We start from the raw sequence: 18,847 nt of genomic DNA on the forward strand, positions 1-18,847 counted from the left end.
TTGTTAATTTGGTTTAGAATTATGTCTCATAACTATTTAATGGTACTACTGTGGGCTTTTACAGTAAGAAGGGCAAGTAAGCTGGTTATTACTGCACGCAAATGGAGCGTACCATGGCATACATTGTCGGTTGCAGAACATTTCTGTCAGTTAATGACATATGCACCTCAGCCTACAGTCATCAGCTTGCCAATCAATATTATATTAAAGTGGGACTGATGCCAAAACTTGTTGTTTTTTTAGCTTTGGATAGATTGGATACGTTCACCCTCCCTACTTGTGATAGCGAATGATGGGTTTCCACCAGAACAGGAATAAATGGAAAGATTAGTTCTGGTGGTCCTGCTGACCACCAGGGATTCCTCTCACATTGGAGAGATTTCCTTTAATTTCCTGGCGATTGGTCGGAAAGTGAAGGGAAAACTCCTCAATGGGACACAGAAGGCAAACAAAAAAGCTGATGGGTTATAAGCGTCTGATAAAAATAAATGTTTTGTTTTCAGTTCAGTATTAAGTAAGGTTAATAGTACTTCCCCTTTTGGTGTAAGTTTTAGTGCTTTGATTAAAACTTCTCACTGTGAAAAATGAGCCTACAAAATGAAAGTGTATCTAAACCCAAAAACAAAAATGTATTATACTGTATAACCTAACATTCCTTAGATGAGGTGGTGTTCTTAGTTTTAATTTTTCAGGCTTTTTTCATCCTTTATTTTCAGCTGTTAATCCTGCCAGTAATACACTTTCTGTCCTAGGATGGCTACACTCTCTCCGCTGGGAGGGAGCCATGGTTGTCACGCAGGCTGCTCTACTGATTTGGACCAAAAACACAACCTCCACATATCATCTCCATTACACGGGGCGTAGAGGAATTTTTAGCTTACATAAAATAGCTTGAAAGGAAGATAACATTCTTTGATATATGACAAGGACACAACATTTCTGGCAAGATCAAGACGTATTTTTTTGTACATGCCGAAAATGTTCTTAGCCTGAAAAATGACAATGGATGCAGTCACCACATCTGAGGACCGTTAACCCCTTGATGACGAGCTTCGCGTTTTTGCAACATACCCCTCCCAGCCTGACTGCAGCCAAGGTGGTGTGTTTATTCCGCCAATGCTGTTTTTTTTTGTATTCAATAAGTACCAAAGATTGTTTTTGGAGCAGTGATCGCGCCCTGTCACAGTAGTATACATAGCTACAACTGCTTGAAGTACGCAAAGCCTCAGTGCAGTCATGCACATGGCTGCTGATCACTAATTTTGAGAAAATTTGACTACATTTTAGGTTATTTTTGTAAAATAAAAATATGCAACAGCTTATTGTTTGCTGCTATGGCTTATAAATTGGGGTCAACTCCATGTGGCGAAAAATGTCAAGTTATGTGCAAATTTCGCTTTGCCCTTTTTTTGCTACATTAGGCATTTATGGCTGCACAATATTATATGTATGTGTAATCTGCTTGATTACATAAAAAGTAATACGTGCAAAGTTGATATTTCAGCATTTTTTTGATAAATCGAGGTTCCACCAGTGGAAGTCTGTTCAGATACTGTGGGTCACGGGCCAGTGGTTGAACGTGGACGGCAACACTGCAAGCACCCATATTGTAAGGGCCAGAGTGTAAACAAATGTTTGAAGTGCAATGTTCACCTGTGCCTCAACAAGATAAAAACCTGCTTTTGATTTTTGATCATTTTTGTCATTTTAGTTTTTTACCGCAGGTACTGGTCAATAACTTTATTTTATTACTTAAATGCCTAATGTCGCTAATTTGCATCATACCTATATTTTTCTCCATAGTATGTGCTATATTCAAATTAACAATCTCCACCTTCTTTCGTATCTGCTTGATGGCCAAAACACATATCATATATTTTTTTATATAATTGAAAATTAATTTAGGCATCAAGGGGTTAAGCTAGAATGTAATAAATAATATTAACTTTGTTGTTCTTGGGTGTAGATATATTTAGAGCCCACATTTGATAATCCTAGATGAGATGATACATCATCTACTTCTACATCTATTGGGGTGTGGTGTGATTTCCCAAAAGATGGGGTATATTCGGTATCCCATTGTTAGAACACTTTCTATGCATAACACTTTTTTTTTCTGAGTAAAGTTCCTGGATGAAGTTAATATTATTATTGAAAATGCCATTGTGTATCTAGAGAGAGTGCAACCCTACAAGTTCCTGTTACACTGTTTACTGACCCACATTGTTTAAACACATCCATAGTCAGCATGTTCACAGAAACAAACAGCAGTATATTTTACAGTTTCCAAAAAAGTCCTGCCTCTTGAATTGTTTGAGTTTCATTATAAGCAAGGTAAACTCTCTTTATATTAGTTTTTTTTTTTATTTAATACACACTAATATACTAAAAAAAATGTGCCAACTTTAACCATAAATGGTCTTATAGTTTAGTATTGGAGGGGGGGAGGTGATAACCTATGCCATGTTTTATTGCTGTCTCTGAACTTTATATTTACTTCCTGTCGCAGTGACTGTTGAGATTAAGATTGTATCTCAATGTGTAATATCTGATATAATTGTAAAAAGCGTATACTTTATTCAATTGTTTTTCATATAGATAACTTTCTTTTATCTAGGGTGGCATTATGGGCATAGAAATCAACTGGAACTGTAATCTCGACCGTTGGCTTCACAGCTGCCGTCCACAGTACAGTTTCCGACGGTTGGATGATAAGGTTGTTAATGAACGCTTATATCCTGGCTTAAATTTCAGGTATGGAAAAAAGACACTTAGGCTGGGTTCCTACCATTTCCAGGACCAGATCTGGAATGCAGTGCATCGCATTTTTGTCGCGATTGTATCGCGTGTTTTTTTTTTTTCAATTTTACCACAATGCTGTTTTTTTTGCTTAAAATGGGCTCTCAGGTGCATTCCATGCATTTTGATGCGTTTCTATGCGTTCCAGTTTTACTCACCAGACCTCCTTGAATTTTAATTAATTGCCCCTGCACTAGATCAATCCACAAATTTTGGAGGTAGATTACCTAGAAGTCATTTTACAGCCGTACTGATGTGAGTCTAAAAACTCGTACAGCCTTTGGCTTCAGGAACATGAATTCTAAACACAACAATATATTTTTTTCTATTGTCTTTCCAATAACAAGACCTTTTTTATCCTCGATTATTTGCAGAAAACATTGACAAATGAAGATTCTCTATGCAGTCAAAGAATAAGCTAACACACCTGTGTACATCAGATAATAAAGACAGATAAAGCTGGGAATCATCATCATCAATGCAACCATTGGGATTGCCTAGCTGGACCATGCAGACAGACAGAAACCGAGTAACAGTACACAGCAGGCAGACAGGAACAGGCAGTCATAACATAAAACCACAGTATTACACATACAAACAGAGAAGTGTAAGTGTAAAAGCCAAAACCAATAATCGTCAGTACAGGTCAGATAAGGATGTAGGATACAGAAGGGCTCAGCCCAAACACAGGAACAGACAGAGGCTGAAATATGAGAGTCTAGAGAACTGCTGCTCAGATGGATGAAATAGCACATAATAACCACAACAACAAAGCAAATTATACACAGGTTTAACAGAACAGAAACATATACTGACGTGCTGTATATAATACTGACAGAGAAAATACAACAGATTTAAGATTCTAAAGGGGGAAACATCGTCATAACACATGCTGATGCAAACAGGTGGTTTGATTATTAATTATACCAGCTAACAGAAACTAATATAAATTGAATAATACTGGGATCAAATGTGAGCTTTAGGCCTTGTTCACACCAAATGCAGACCAGATCCGGTCAGGTTTCTGCACACGCAGTGCAGTGGGTTGTGCCGCGTTTTAGACGCGTTTTGGATGCGTTTTTGATGCATTTAGGGCCGGTTTTGGTATTAAAAAAATATTTTTTTAAGTTTAACATGGGCTTTCAGGCACTTGCATGCGTTTTTGATGCGTTTTAGATGCGTTTTTGATGCGTTCCAGACCAGATCCAGAGCAGGTAAAATAGGGCTTGCCGCAGTTTTTTCATCCGGTCTGGATCTGGTCTGGATCCGCACGCAAAAAAAATTGCCTCCTAGGCATAACCCAAATTGTCCTGGTCCTTGATTGTCCTGGTCCTTGATAGTGCATTGAATTGCCTATAACCTGTAAATCATGTGGAGACTAGGCCTTGTTCACACCAAGCGCGGAGCAGATCCGGACCAGAGCAGGTGCAGACCGGATCAAAACTGCGTCCAATGTATTCCTATGGTATTTTGACCTCCAGTTCACAATTTCACAACATATATGATATTTACCAGGGATGTCCCAAAACCTCTTTTTCAAGACCAAGTACAAGTACTTCCCCTCATGTACTTGCCGATATCAATTAACAATATTTGTTTCTTAAAGGGGCATGTGACATTTTTTCTAAAACAATAGAGATTTTAGGGCAGTTTCTCACCAGGGCTGCATACAGATCTCACCAGAGCTGAATAAAGATCTCACCAGAACTAAAATAGCTAAATACAGATCTCACCAGGCTGCATTCAGAATCTGGACGCAGCCTGGTGACATGTGGACGCAGCCTGGTGACATCTGGTCTCCAGATCCCACCAGGCTCCATACAAATCTCACCAAAGCTGCGTACTGATCTCACCAAGCTGTGTACAGAATCTGTATCTATACGTTTCTGACCTCTGTAGTACATATCCCACCAGGCTGCGTCCAGATGTCACCAGGCTGCGTCCAAATGTCACCAGGGTTGCTTATTGGGTCTCTGCGGCGCTGCATACAGATGTCACCAGGGCTGCATATTGCGTCTCTCCAGCACTGCATACAGATGTCAGCAGGGCTGCATATTGGGTCTCTCCATGGCTCCGACAGGTGCTGTGCTGAGTGAGTGCAGAACGGAGCGAGTGCCGGTCCCATGCACGATCTGAGGCTGCTTTCGCTGTGTGGGGCTGCCTTGAGCAGTGCCTACGCCAGGAAGGAGGAGGAGGGCATGTGGGACCTGGCAGGTAGTGTCAAAGACAGCTACTGCCAGGTCCCCGGAGGGCTTCTTCAGGACCCCACAAGCGCGGGACCTGAGGCAGCCGATCTGACTTAAAACTTTAAAGGGCCAGTATCAGCCTTCAGTATCGGGACATTTTCACGAGTACAAGTACTTGTGAAAATGCCCTGTATCGGCCCCGATACCGATACTAGTATCAGTATCAGGACAACCCTAGTATTTACAACAAGTAAGGTCTAAACAAGACTGCCCCAGATCGATAACCCCATAGTAATTAAATTAGATTATTATAGTCACTCTGTAACGTCTCTGCAGCGCAAGCCTTGGATCACAACTGCGGAGAGGGTACTTGCGGTTTGATCAGTTGATGGTCTCAATTACTCACTTAGTAACGTAGAGAAATATAGGAGACCTTTCACATCATATAAACTGTACTGAAAGGTTGTGTATGTCAACTGAAGGAAATAGGTGGGAGAGGGTTAACTTCTGCAGGGTTAGACTGTGGTGAGACCCGGTACTGCACAGGGAATCCCAGTAGACGTATACTAAGAGAGACAATTGGCTTCCTTATAATGACAGTCAGCTGGACTTGACTACAAGCAAGTATACTGTTATTCCCCTGGTCACACAATACAGATTTAACAGTCCCGGCTTAAGTACGGATAGTACGGATACTTGCGGTTGGAAGAACACTCCTGGTATCTCCTATGGCTGATGGTGGTGAGCATCAGTAGTCCTCTCTCTAGCCGTCCTGGCCGGCAATCTCAGACTTTCCCTTTGATGTGCCTTGGAGCTACCCTCTAAGTGGGGTTTGCGAGGTGCTGGTCCCTGGTTGCTGCGGTCTGCGGTTGCAGAGTGTGAATCTTCGGCGTTCACTGTTGCAAACAGTCGGACGCTGAAGATTCGTTTGGCCCCGTCTTAAGGAGCCTCGTGCGCCTGCGCTAATAGGAGGAGGAGCCGAGGGTCTACGTGCGCCGCGAGGAGACGCTACAGCCCGTTGTGCGCATGCGCGGTCCCGAATCGTGATCCCGGGACGTAACGAGGTAGGCTTCTTACACACTCAAAGAGGAAACCCAGAACTTTGCAGTTATTATTGAGGGGTAAGGGGAAGCTTTCCTCCTGGGGACAGTTGTTCCAGTGCAAGCCATCAATGCTGGCATTTGCTCCAACTTTGGGGAGAGCTCCTCTCACTTCCTGCTGAATGGAGACAAAGATAGCATTAATGCCAAACTTTGTGCTCAAGATTCTGCCCCCACTTTCCCTGTCTGCCCCTTCCCTCATTGGAGAACCCATAAATAAAAAAAATATATACATTTATACATCCCTGTTTCAGGTGTCTTAGGTTCAGTCAAGAGATGTTAGACGTCCTTGTCACCCTCTTCTTCCTTGAGGCCTGCTTCACACTGAGCATTTTGTAGGGATTTTTCTGCCCTAAAAAAACACTCAAAAAATACAACAACCCCCCCCCCCTCTCCACTGGGACGTGTTTGCTGACTCTTCTGATTACAGGGCACTGTTTTGAAGGGGTGTAACAGGGAAGATGTCTCCTGTTCCTAGACAAGGGTTTCCTTTTTCTTTGCGGTCCTACTCCTATTTCTTGCCTATTCTTCTAAATCTTCCCTCTGGTTCCCTTTCCCCTGAATTTGATAAATAAAGAATTAAAAAATACACCCCCCCCCAAAAAAAAATCCCATTCATTTCTATGGCCCTTTTCAAATCTGAATCTTTTGTCGCAATAAGCATAAGGCCTGTCGCTGGAAAAAGTACAGGAGCTTTTTTTGGGCATATTACAGCTAATGTTGGCCCCACAGACTAAATAGGAAACGCTTGAAAATGCGCGTTTGCTGTGTTTTTGCACGTTTTAACGTTTTATGCGTGTTTGCTCATTAACATCGATGAGCTACAATCTGTTTCACAAGTACTTGTACTTGTGAAAATGTCCCGATAGCGAAGGCTGATACTGGCCCATAGTCAGAGTTCTCTTACCATTGGTTTAAAAATAGAACTATTCTTTTTAGGGCTGCGGAAATTAACAATTAATTTCTTGATTAATCGTTAAACTTTTTGATCGATTAAAATAATTTTGATCAAAAATGAAAACACTCACCTCTGCGCCGGCTTCCGGGAGTCCCGTCGGAGATTCAGTGACGTCACGGACATCGACGTCACCGAACTCCTCCCCCTTCCCCAAGTGGCTCCGTTGGCTAACGAAGGGAAGGGGGAGGAGTCCGGTGACGTCGATGTCCGTGACAGCTAACGAAGGGAAGGGGGGAGGAGTCCGGTGACGTCGATGTCCGTGACGGAGCCACTTGGGCCGGTGAGTACTTTTCTGCACGAGCGCCAGCAAAGGCATTGGGCTATACACATGCAGCACAGCAATAAAGTAATAAAATTAACTAGGATCACACTAATCCAGCACGTTATTGTTCTGAGTTGCCCCACTCAAGCGGCGGCCATATTGAGTGGGGTACGTGAGATTAATAACGTGCTGGATTAGTGTGATCCTAGTTCATTTTATTACTTCATTGCTGTGCTGTATGTGTATAGGCCAATGTAGTGGGATCTGTATGTGCGTTATAATTAATCAAAATTAATCGATTAAAAAAAATTTCGATTGATCGAACACGAAAATTTTAATCATTACCAGCCCTAATTCTTTTGTATCTACAGATTTGCCAAGCACTACAAGATGCCGAACCAAAGCGACCTGAGGACTCTTATAAAGGCATATGGAATACGATTTGACATTCAAGTCTATGGCACAGTAATGCTTTCATTTCTAATAATTTAATTTAATTCTAAAAGTCTTTAGAAATTTTTAATTTTTGTTTATGTAAAATATTTCAAATTTGTTTGCACGAGTCTATCACTAACCTAATGAAGCCGATGCGTGCTATGATCTACGCTTCAAAGTTCATTTTACTGTCAGCAGAATGTTTTTTGTATTTGTCATTTCATTAGACTGGGGGAAAGGGGGTTGACCCAGACAACCATATGAAAGAACCAGGGCAGCCATCAGAAATGTTGGGGCCCCTTCCACTGCTGCCACACAGAGCAAGTCACACTGTTATTACTATACATTTATATAGCTCTGACATATACCACAGTGCTGTACAGAGAACACTGAGCTAGTCACATCAGTCTCTGTACAGAGGAGCTTACACTCTAATGTCCCTCCACGGTCACACACTATTATTATACATTTATATAGCTCTGACGTATACAACAGTGCTGTACAGAGGACACTGAGCCAGTCACATCAGTCTGACTCAGTGGCCCGCTGGACTCTGGGCTTAGTGGCCCGCTGGACGCAGGGCTTAGTGGCCCACTGGGCGCAGGGCTTAGTGGCCCGCTGGACGCAGAGCTTAGTGACCCGCTGGACGCAGGGCTTAGTGACCCGCTACAGGGATTACAGGAGGATTATACCAAGTCCAATTCAGGTACTGATGCTGGTTGTACTAAAAATACATTTAGTCATTTTTAAAGAATACATAACAGTGAGCAGCAAGCCTCATGCACACAGGCACCTGGAGCTGTACGGTGTAGATATGAGGTATATTTTCCCACGTGGGAACCCTACTGTAGGTGCTGCATACAACTCTATGCAGATACTTTCATTCACATGCACATCTGTGCAGACGTACAACCCCAAATGCAGACTGTCTGGGGGTTTTACGTCCATGCGCATATATGTGTTTACGCAACAGTGGCGTATATGAGCACGTACAGCCATTGATTTTTTTATGGGCGCCTGCATGCAGCAAACGATTTTTACATTGTTTGGCCCCAGGCGCCTATGTGCATGAGGCTTTGGTCATCTTAAGCATTGGTCAGCTTAAACATTCTGCACAGGTATTGCAGAACAGAGTTGGTACCTGTAATAAATATGTCTTATAAAATGTATTACACATCATTTCAGTGTCATGTTTTGTAGTCTTCTGTTAGAAAGATGCAGTTTTTTTATACATTGAATCAGGAACAATATCATATACTATACATTGCTATATACAGTATTGTGTATGTTATAGTAAAATGTCATGTAGTATGTGTTCTCTTATTTACTGCTGTTCAAATCATCCCATTCTAGGGAGGCCAGTTTAGTTGGTTGGAATTGGTGATGTTCATCGGTTCCTATCTTTCTTACTTTGGATTGGTGAGTTGTATTTCAACTGAAACATCTGTTTGTAGTAGTATAATAGCAGACTCAACCAAAACCTTTTTTAGTTGTGGATAGAGTGGAGAGGGATGAGAACACCTGTCAGGTTTTTTTGTCCTGATGACCTTTATCACTGAAAATGAATGAAAATCCCAAATTTTGGGTAGTTACTAGAATAGGAATAGATGAGAAATCTTCCAAATAGGGACACTAGTTCTGGTGACCCCTGCTGACCACCAGGAATTTCCCCCAATTTGGAGGGATTTCTTCTCACTTCCTGTTGTGCCTATTGGGCAGGAAATGGAGGGAAATCTCCCCAATGGAACACAGTTGGCAAAAAAAGCTAACAGGGGTTATAAGTCTCACTTACTTTACCCAAAAATAAAAATAAAAAGGTTTTGGCTGCTGTTCTACATTAAAAAGGAACTGCACTCTTCGAATAGGTATTGTTCAGAGTTTCTGTTAGGTTTTAGTGCTTTATCTTTCCATTATTAGGAAATTTCCCACCACTTCCTGTATGGTGACACAACAAGAGGTAAAAATATCTCTTCATCAGAGCACATGTGGAAACAAAAAACGGGCAGAGGTTCAAACCCTTCTCCACTGCACTGATAAAAGTGTCAAATAGGTTGTTCTCAGCTCCTGTATCTGGGACACAACAAAACGTGAAGGAAAACTCCATAAAACACAGACAACAATAACAGCTTGACAGAGGTTCTAGCCCTTTCCCTTTCTGTAAAAATCAAAAGGTTTTGGCTTTGGTTCTACTTTAATCATTTGTTATAAGTTGTTGTTGGCATTCACTTTGGTTCATAATTTCTACTCCATCTTGGTAATCCCTATATGTTTATTTTATGATTTCTCCAGACTGTATTGTGCTGTTTTTATATGTTAATGTTTTATTTAAAAAAAAAAGGAGTATTGATAACAGTGTTCATTTATTAATCTATTGATCATTCATTTAGGCAAAAGTAGTGATTGATTTTATTATCAGCCTGTACTGCAAAAGGTGCTGCAGCACTACATCGGGTCAGAGATACTTTGATAAGGAGAAGTATGAGGAGATCCCCGGGCCCTGTATTCTAACGGTAACATGATTTTGTATTTGTCTCAGACATGCTAGAATGTTATTTTCATGTACTGCTATGATCAGGGCTGTCCCTATAGTATGTGCTGTCTGAGGCTTTCGTTGGGGGTGGGGGTTTGCTGTCCCTGATTTGTCAGTTGGTATGGGTGAGGCTGAGGTTGCAGGTGCTTCTCCTGGTATGTCGCTTTGGGAGGGGGGCAGACCAAGCTGTCAGAGGCTCTGTTCAACATTCCACCCAGCTCCCTGATGTCACTGGTTGCCAGAAGCTCCTGGGGATACAAAGTTAGCGCGTGCCACTCAGCATGTGGCTACCAGTGACATAAGTGAGCTGGGCGGGAAGCCGCATCAAGTGTTACAGATTGCTAAGAAATCTTAGCAACCTGGGACACTGTGGCTTCCCCCCAATGAGATGCCTCCTGAGGCAAGCCCCTCACTATGATTTTCATTTATTTAAACCAAACAAGAATAAAAATATAATTTTAGGTTTATTTTATCGATGCCAATAGGCTGTATATCCATTACTAATGTACATAATTGGTTAAAGTAGAACTATGAGGTGAGTGAAAATCACTCATCCTCATAGTTCGAGCCGCCGTATGACAATGAAACTGTCACAGGTCAGCTCAATAGATCGGGAAGTGAGTGAACACATACTGTCGCTCGCTCACTTCTCGATCCTGTCCCTGCAGAGAGCCGTGACTGTCACTCACGGCTCCCTGCAGGGATTGCCCCCCCTCCCCTGTCCGATCATCCAGCGCTGACTGGAGCAACGAACGGGGGAGGGGACGGGTACAGCTGGCTCTGCCTCTACACAGGCAGAGCCAGCTGTCAATCATGCAGCTGGGTGGATCTCGACAGTAATGTCGGTATCCGTCCCGGCTGCGGTGGTCGCAGTATACCGCGAGCTGTAGCTCACGGTATACTGAGCTTTGGGTCACGGGAGGGCACTAGTTTATGTCCTCCCGTCACCCTGAGGAGAACCATGGGGAAAAACACTTACCCCATAGTTCTCCTTTAAGTAGCTTTCAGCACTGGAAGTGCAATGCTGCAGTGGGAATGCAGTGCTAGTAGTTTTCAGTGCAGAAGGCTCTCTCACACTAACCCTAATCTCTGTAATTCTTATTTTTCCAAATAGTTTATTTAACAAATTCCACCTTTACAGTTAACGTTCTACAATTTCACAATATGCACAGTAAATGACATTTAGAGTAACAAAAGCATCCAATGAATTGAAAGACTGTCTAAATGAGCTGTATCATTCTCAGTCTCATGTCAGTAAAGTAAAATCAGTTGTGGATAAATTCAGTTTAAAGAACAAAGGGGTGGGAAACTAGGAAACTAGGGACCATTTATCCAGAGATCAAAGGGCTGATATAGGGCTACAGGGGTGTCCATGAGAACCTACTTGTAATCTATGTAATTCTAACATAAACCTTTCCTCTGTCCCTCACACACTCCCTGTAACTCTAACACTAACAATTGTACTAACTGTCCCTGTAAAACTAACAGTAACCCACGCTGTAACCCAAATACTAAATCTCAAACCAACTTTCTCTGTAACTTTAACACTAACCTTCACAGTAACCCTAACTCTCCTAACTCTAGCCCTCCCCATAACCCTTACGCTGACCCTCACACAAACCCCCCCATAACCCCAACCCTAACACTAGCCTTACACTAACCCTCTCTGTAGTCCTAACATTAACCTTTCCCCCAGCATTAACACTCACACTATACCTCCTTGTAACCCTAACACCAACCCTTACACTTGCCTAAACTCGTACACTAACCTTCACATTACAGCTCCCTATAAATCCGACCATACACACAGAAATACACAGCTTTAGATGGTTCTTGATAAGCTGGCCAAAATTAATTCCGTGGGTAGCCCTGTTGGCAGCCTTCCCCCCATCTCACCACGCATCTTTTGATCTGAAAATTGAAGGAGCCAGGTGGAAAATTGTTGGCCAAAGTTTGACTGCAGCAGGCTGTGGGACTCTCCTATCCACGATGTTGTGTTTAGTCAATTTTGTGGGAATCTGACAGATTTCCCCCATCCACACTAGTGTATGGCCAGCTGAACCCTAACACTAACCTCCTTAATGTAAATTTAACCCTTTATTTGAATGCTTTAGACGACCAACCCTTCTAGTGCTGAAAAATACCATCTCCAGGATCCTGGCAACTGAATATACAGTTTCAATAAAATAAATACTTCAGAACCTAACTTTTTTTCAACACTTCGTTTTGCACTCAAACCTAAAGCGAATCATATGACTTTGCATCTAGGCCAAAACAGAAATGTAAAATATAAAATGTAACCCACTTTGTTTTCTGTATATTGAATCTTATTCAGATTTATACTCCTTGATGTATTTTACTTGCATCTGGAAATATCCTAGTGACATAATTCCTGTAACAAACAGAAAGGGATATATAGTTCAACAATATATAATTGAATATATCATAATAAACACAGATTACCATGTAACTTTAGGGTATATTATAGATCTATTGAATAGTTAGTTGTGTTCTTGTTATGTATCCTGTCAGGATTTTTTTGTGTTCTTTTGACCATCTCCTGAGCTGTTCTTTTGTCATTGTTCATAAAGCATAATGTAATGCAAATCTTGTAATTTTATAATTATTTATTGAGAAGGGTAGAAGAGTTAGTAGCTCAATCACAGGATAGGTACCCACAATTTCTGGTGACATGGAATCATGGATAAAATTTGATAGTGCTGCTATGTGCGTATAGAGAATAAGAGGCATGGCCATAAGGGTTGGGATGGTTTTAGGTTGCTTTTTTTTTCCTCTTATGCTTCTTTCTTTTTTTTTTTGCTTTGCTTTAGCTGAGACCCTAAAAGGGAAGAATGGTTTTAATACTAGCGGAATATTATATGGTGGTCTCTTAACAATAATGTCAATAATGTCAGTATGTTTATACTGGGTATATATTGGAAAAATAATTCAAAAAAATATTTAACAAAACAATTTTATAATAATTTTTGTTTTTTCCTCTGTTTTTTTTTGTCATGCCAGGAACTCAAGTTTGTGTCCTTTGTGGATCAAGAGGACATAATAATGGTGGATAAAAAAATAAAGAAAAGCTTACAAGTGACTAAAGGTAAAAAGGTTAAGGTAAGTGAAATGGACCCAACTTGTTGTAGCATGTCTGGTACTGCTGACCAGTCATAGTATGTACAAAGTAAATGGTGTCATATCCTTTTTATTGTCAATTTACAACCCTAAATCATTTAGTAAAATAAATGGTGACACAGACATTTCATTTAATGAAATCTTAAACACTGCAGGTGTTCAGCTCATGCTCTCTATGTAAAAAGGTTCCATATTTCGTTTTCATGACAAAAACAAACTATGTTTATTACGCGATGATGACTTGCTTTAATATTTGTTATTCAAATCGGTGGTGTCATTTAGAAAAAACAAAGAATAAGGGCTGAGTTTCTTCAACAAAGTAAAAATAGGATGATACCATAACCTTCCTTTTTATACTGTATATGATCAAGTATTTGGTATTACACTTATAGGCACCATAACTGACATTTGTTCAAAGTCTAAACTTCCCATGGAGCTGCAAGGATTAGCCAGCCATCTCCTGGTTTCTTCACAAGGAACAGTTCTTTACTGGAGGGCCGAAGATCACATGTCCACAAGGCTGGTGCTAGACTATTTTGCACCCTAGGCAAGACCAGCTACTTGGAACTGTTAATCTGCGCTTGTGGATAAGATGTTAGTAATATGGGAAATAAAGCTGCCACAATAACAGACTGAAAAGCCTTAGAAATGTATATGAAGATTTTGCGACGCTGAATCCCCTTATGTGCTATAACATTTATTGTGCCATGAAACAATACAATCTTATATTAGTGACCAAAAAGTGTGAAATTTATACAACCAAAGTGATTGGTAGTGGAAAGTGTTAAGTGTTTTTTTTTTTATTGTGATAGATTATAGGGTCTCACTTATTGTTTCATGGCACAATAAATGTTATAGCACATAAGGGCATTCAGCGCCGAAAAATCTTCATATAAAGACCAGCTACTTGTACCCATCAGCACCCCTCCCACGGCAAAATCCCATCACCGCATGGCCCATTTCTCCTGACGGCTAGCTTCCGCAGGTGACATGTGGATGTAAGCAGCCGGGAGCAATAGCCAGACTGCTATTGGCTATTTTAATTTTTAAAAAGCCAATAGCAGGCTGGCTATTGAAACCCCACCCAGTGAGCAAAGGAGCAGACCTGAGAAAGAAAGTTGTCTCTCAGTTCCGCTTCTCTGCTCAGTAGTCGGGTGCAATAGCCAGCCTGCTATCGGATTTTGCAATTTAAATAGATGGGGGGAGCCGTGGGTGAGAGGTTGAAGCTGCGCCCTAGGTGGCTGCCTAGTTTGCCTAGTGGCAGGACCGGCCCTGCATGTCCATAAAACAACCACATAATTGTATTGTGAAATATTATCTGTATTTCCTTGGTTTAGCACAGTAAAGCCTTCTTAAAACAGAAGGTATTTACATGTCTCATTCCATTCCATATCCCACAAATAGGATCGTTTTCTCATTTCTGGACAGTGGTCAGAGCCATACAAATCATTGTTTTATGCTCCATTGGCCAGATGCACATCCAGAAGAAGGCTTTTCTGTGCTACGCACTGATTCGGTTGGAGGTATTTTTGATTGTTTTAGTCCCTTCTCACCATAACCTGTATGGTTTTACTGTTCCATTGGGTCCAAGGCCCTACTCTATAGAAGCCATGGCTTCCATACACTGCAGTGATGATGGCCAAATAACCTGAAATAGCTGTATGCAGCTTGGAATAAATGGCTCTATAATATTGGGCTATATTTGCACTATACAACAGCAATTCTGGATGTGCAATTGGCCAATAAAGCGTAAAGCAATGAACTGCATGGCTCTGCCCAGTGTCCTGAATTGAGAAATAATTATCTTATTTTTGGGATATGTTATATAATGAGACATGTGATTATCTTCTATTTTAAGAAGGCTTTACTGTGCTACGCACTGATTTGGTCGGGGTTTTTTGATTTCTTTAGTCCCATCTCACCATAAACTACAGTATATGCTCCTATAGTCCCATTACCTTGGTTTGCAATACTATGCCAAAGGTCTTTGTGCCAAACCACACAGTAACCTAACTTCACACTCCATGCTGGAATCACTCTCTGCAGGGCCGGATTTCCGACAAGGCCACCGAAGGCATGGCCTCGGGGCAGCAGGGAGGCACATGTTTGAAGTCTCCCGAAGTCTCCCCCGCACCTACCTCTCTGCATGCTGGCTCCGTCCTCTCTTCGCTGGCCGCGAAGAGAGGATTTCAAAATCTAGCAAAATATATTTTATAGACTGGGAATTGCTTCGAAGCGCTGTGATATGTTTATTACAGTCTGTGTACTATTGGGGCGATTTCTCCTCATTTCCTGTTCCGGCTGACACCCGTCACCTGGAAAAAAGTGAGGAGAATGCTTTGAAATAGGAACAGCAATAAAAGATAGACGAATAATGTCATTGTATGTCAGTGCATCAAACGCCAGCTCAATGACACTGATACTGGATCAAAGTTGAAACTTCCCATGGAGCTTCAAGGATTAGTGTCACGGGAGCCACGTACCTGAGGTGAGACCGAAGTAGTGGGGAGGCCTCCCTTGCACCTCGGGTCCTTGAAGTCTCTGGAGATGGAGACAGAGACTTGGTGGACACCGAGTGGCATGGGTGCCAGGGGTGCGGAGCACCGTGCAAGCCTTAGTCCGAGATCCGAGCCGAGGTCAAGTCCACTCTGACAACAAAGTACACAATGGTTAATCAGAAGAATGGTCGAGATCCAAGCTGGGGTCGGTTACAATCTGGCAGCTGAGTACAAAAGGGGCAGAAGTAGAATGGTCAAGGTACAAATCCGAGGTCAATGGCAGGCAGCAATCAAGAGTAGTCAAATAGGTTTCCAGGTCACAACAAGTTCAGACAGATCACACAATAGCACAGGAACAAGGGGGGACTGAAGATAATCCAGCAATTTGGCAGTGTCTGGGCTGGGCTTATATAGGGCAGTGATGATTGAAGTTTGAGGTCACTTCCTGTGTGCCTCCTGGGCATTTTCCCGCCTTTTTCCATCAGGTTGAGGTCACTTCCTGTGCGCCTCCTGGGCATTTTCCTGCCTTTTTCCATCAGGGGTGAGGTCACTTCCTTTGCGCCTCCTGGGCATTTTACTGCCTTTTTCCATCAGGTCTTCTGAGCATGCGCGGGTTGGCGCACTGACGCGTCTTTGGCGCATGCGCAGTAAGCCCTGGACTCTTACAATTAGCCTGCCATCTCCTGGCATCCTGGCAGAATTAACAGGTAGATTGAAGCTATAACAATTAATTGGAAATACTGCATACTATAATTAGCTTATTGACTGAGGTTAGGTTAAGGGTTAATCTTAAGTTTTAAAAATAAATCACAATTCCAGCTAAAAAAAAAAATACATAGCCCAGTAAAAGTAAAAATTAAAAAGCAGCTTTTGTTCACCTTCAATCTGAAGCTGTTCCTGGCAGTAATATTTTCAGCCACTAGATGTCGCCAGCCTTCCGAATTGAATAGCAGCCAGCATTATTCAGCCCCCTTCCTCTAAGCCCAGACTGTCATGTACCCCCCTCCTGGGCCAGTGTCATCACACAGCCTGAGCTCAGAGAGAAAACTGCAATAAACAGTGCTTACACGTCATTTCATGAGCACCATTAAGTGCATATTAAGGACAGCCCACTTTCACCATTGAAGAAGAAAAAAAAGGACCCATAATACGTATTAATAGACTTGCCAAGAGCCTTTTGGAAAAAGTATACATATTTTTTTCTTTTTAAGGGGGAGAGGGCTGGAAACTCGGAGTTCTGCTTTACAGGTTAAGCTTAGCTGTTGAGGTACAGGTTAGGGTTTATAATAAGTTTGAGGTGAGTATAGGGGTTAAATATTACCATCATATTAAATTAAACTTGGACAACTCAAACTGAGCATGCTGTATGTTAGAAAAATGCATAGTTAGAGGTTGCTTTCAGTAAAAAAAAAAAAAAATTCAAAAAGATCAGTAGATCCATAAAATGTTTATGACAATGGTAACTTTCCCTGTAAAAGGTGGGTGGAATTGATTTTTCATTCTAGCACCATTTCTTGTAGCCTATAATATCATTTTGTAATCTAGGTATCCTTAATTTTATACTGCCCTTCAGGAAATGTATCACTGCTCAGTGCTCCCCAATAATAAAGATATTTATGAGGTGCGGTTCCTAATTTTTCACCAATGGCTCAGTTTGAATTGTCCAGGTTTGTGACAGGTTCAGTTTATGGATTAAGGACAGGCTAAAGGTCAGGGGCATTTGGTGAAAAACACTTTTTGTTTTTAATTTGTATTTGGCCTTAGATGCTAAAAGAACATTATTTGTAATGCAAACCACACATACATACATACATACATACATACATACATACATACATATAAACAGTATATGTGGTCCCGTGGCTAACCTATGTTTTTCAATGCTTTCTATTTCAGAGAGGAAAAAAGACTGATAACATAGTCCTTGCTCAGCTTGAACTGTCTGCAATTGATGGACTGGAAGAACTTCCTCTATACCCAAGAAGTGCTAAAAAATCCTCAGCAATTCCTTCCTGGTGTCGTTGTTTGAAATGTCTTCCAGAAAATGCATTTGAAGATCAGCTCTGCTGCCGATATCAAAATGGGGAATGCATTACAAACTCGGAAATGTTTAGGAAGCTGGTCCTGCAGAGACTGGCTCTGGTGCACATCCTGCAATACAACAATCCTCTGATAAACAGGCATTCCATAGGCAAAAAACAGCTAGCAGAGTGCGCTCGAAATCAGTATGTCCAATGGCGCTTTGGGAGCAATAAGAATATGATGGACTTTGCAAAGATACCAAGCTGTTGTAAACATGAAATAGAAAACACGTTCAATGGTGATGCATCTGAAACCTCCTTGCAACATGCAGATAAAGACACAAAAAGGCAGTCCGCATCTAATACCTCCAGGAAACCTCTGCTGAAACAGCAGCCTATGGCAACGCTACCTTAATAACAGATGTGCCGCCCCAATGGGGCATAGAATATGTCATAAAAGTTTATATAGATGAGAATTTATATAGATTGTTTTGTCCATATCATTTTCCTATGGACGTTTGTATAGTTAGTTATATGCTGCCATCTAGTGGCCTTTTGTTGTAATGTACATGTTTTTCTGTAATTATTCCTCATGTGACGATGTATTTTCCCCTAGTGTACGCCCCTTCCTTCTTCCTGTGTGCAGTACTTCCTGTGTCATGGCCAAAGCTAGCAAGCCACATGTAACAGGACACATATATAATCTGCACAGTACGTAGGAAAGGCATCATTTTCTGACCGCACAATACTATAACCGTTCATCTGCTGTTCCTATCATCTGCTGTAACCCTGATGTTAAAGAATAAACACCTCTTTTGAATGAATCGGTATTGACGAGTTCAGCTATCTGACGAGGATTGTCCGCAGTGAGTATATCTGCTTATACAGGCCAGGCATAGAGGTCTCAGCAAGGGATATAT

At 41.5% G+C, this 18,847-nt stretch overlaps 1 protein-coding gene across 1 annotated transcript in view; it reads left to right on the forward strand.

Annotated features, from left to right (window-relative positions):
• The window catches only part of LOC108787232 (P2X purinoceptor 7-like), a 37,425-nt gene that overhangs the window by 17,032 nt on the left and 1,546 nt on the right, over window positions 1-18,847 (forward strand). The window contains exons 7-12 of the mRNA XM_018556730.1: window positions 2,618-2,754; window positions 7,677-7,770; window positions 9,094-9,159; window positions 10,128-10,250; window positions 13,286-13,390; window positions 17,803-18,327. Coding sequence (XP_018412232.1) covers window positions 2,618-2,754; window positions 7,677-7,770; window positions 9,094-9,159; window positions 10,128-10,250; window positions 13,286-13,390; window positions 17,803-18,327 — 1,050 coding nt within the window. The remainder of the gene's footprint in view (window positions 1-2,617; window positions 2,755-7,676; window positions 7,771-9,093; window positions 9,160-10,127; window positions 10,251-13,285; window positions 13,391-17,802; window positions 18,328-18,847) is intronic.

Source organism: Nanorana parkeri, unplaced genomic scaffold (assembly GCF_000935625.1).
Source record: "Nanorana parkeri isolate BGI_ZX_2015 unplaced genomic scaffold, ASM93562v1 scaffold13, whole genome shotgun sequence".
Taxonomy (NCBI): domain Eukaryota; kingdom Metazoa; phylum Chordata; class Amphibia; order Anura; family Dicroglossidae; genus Nanorana; species Nanorana parkeri.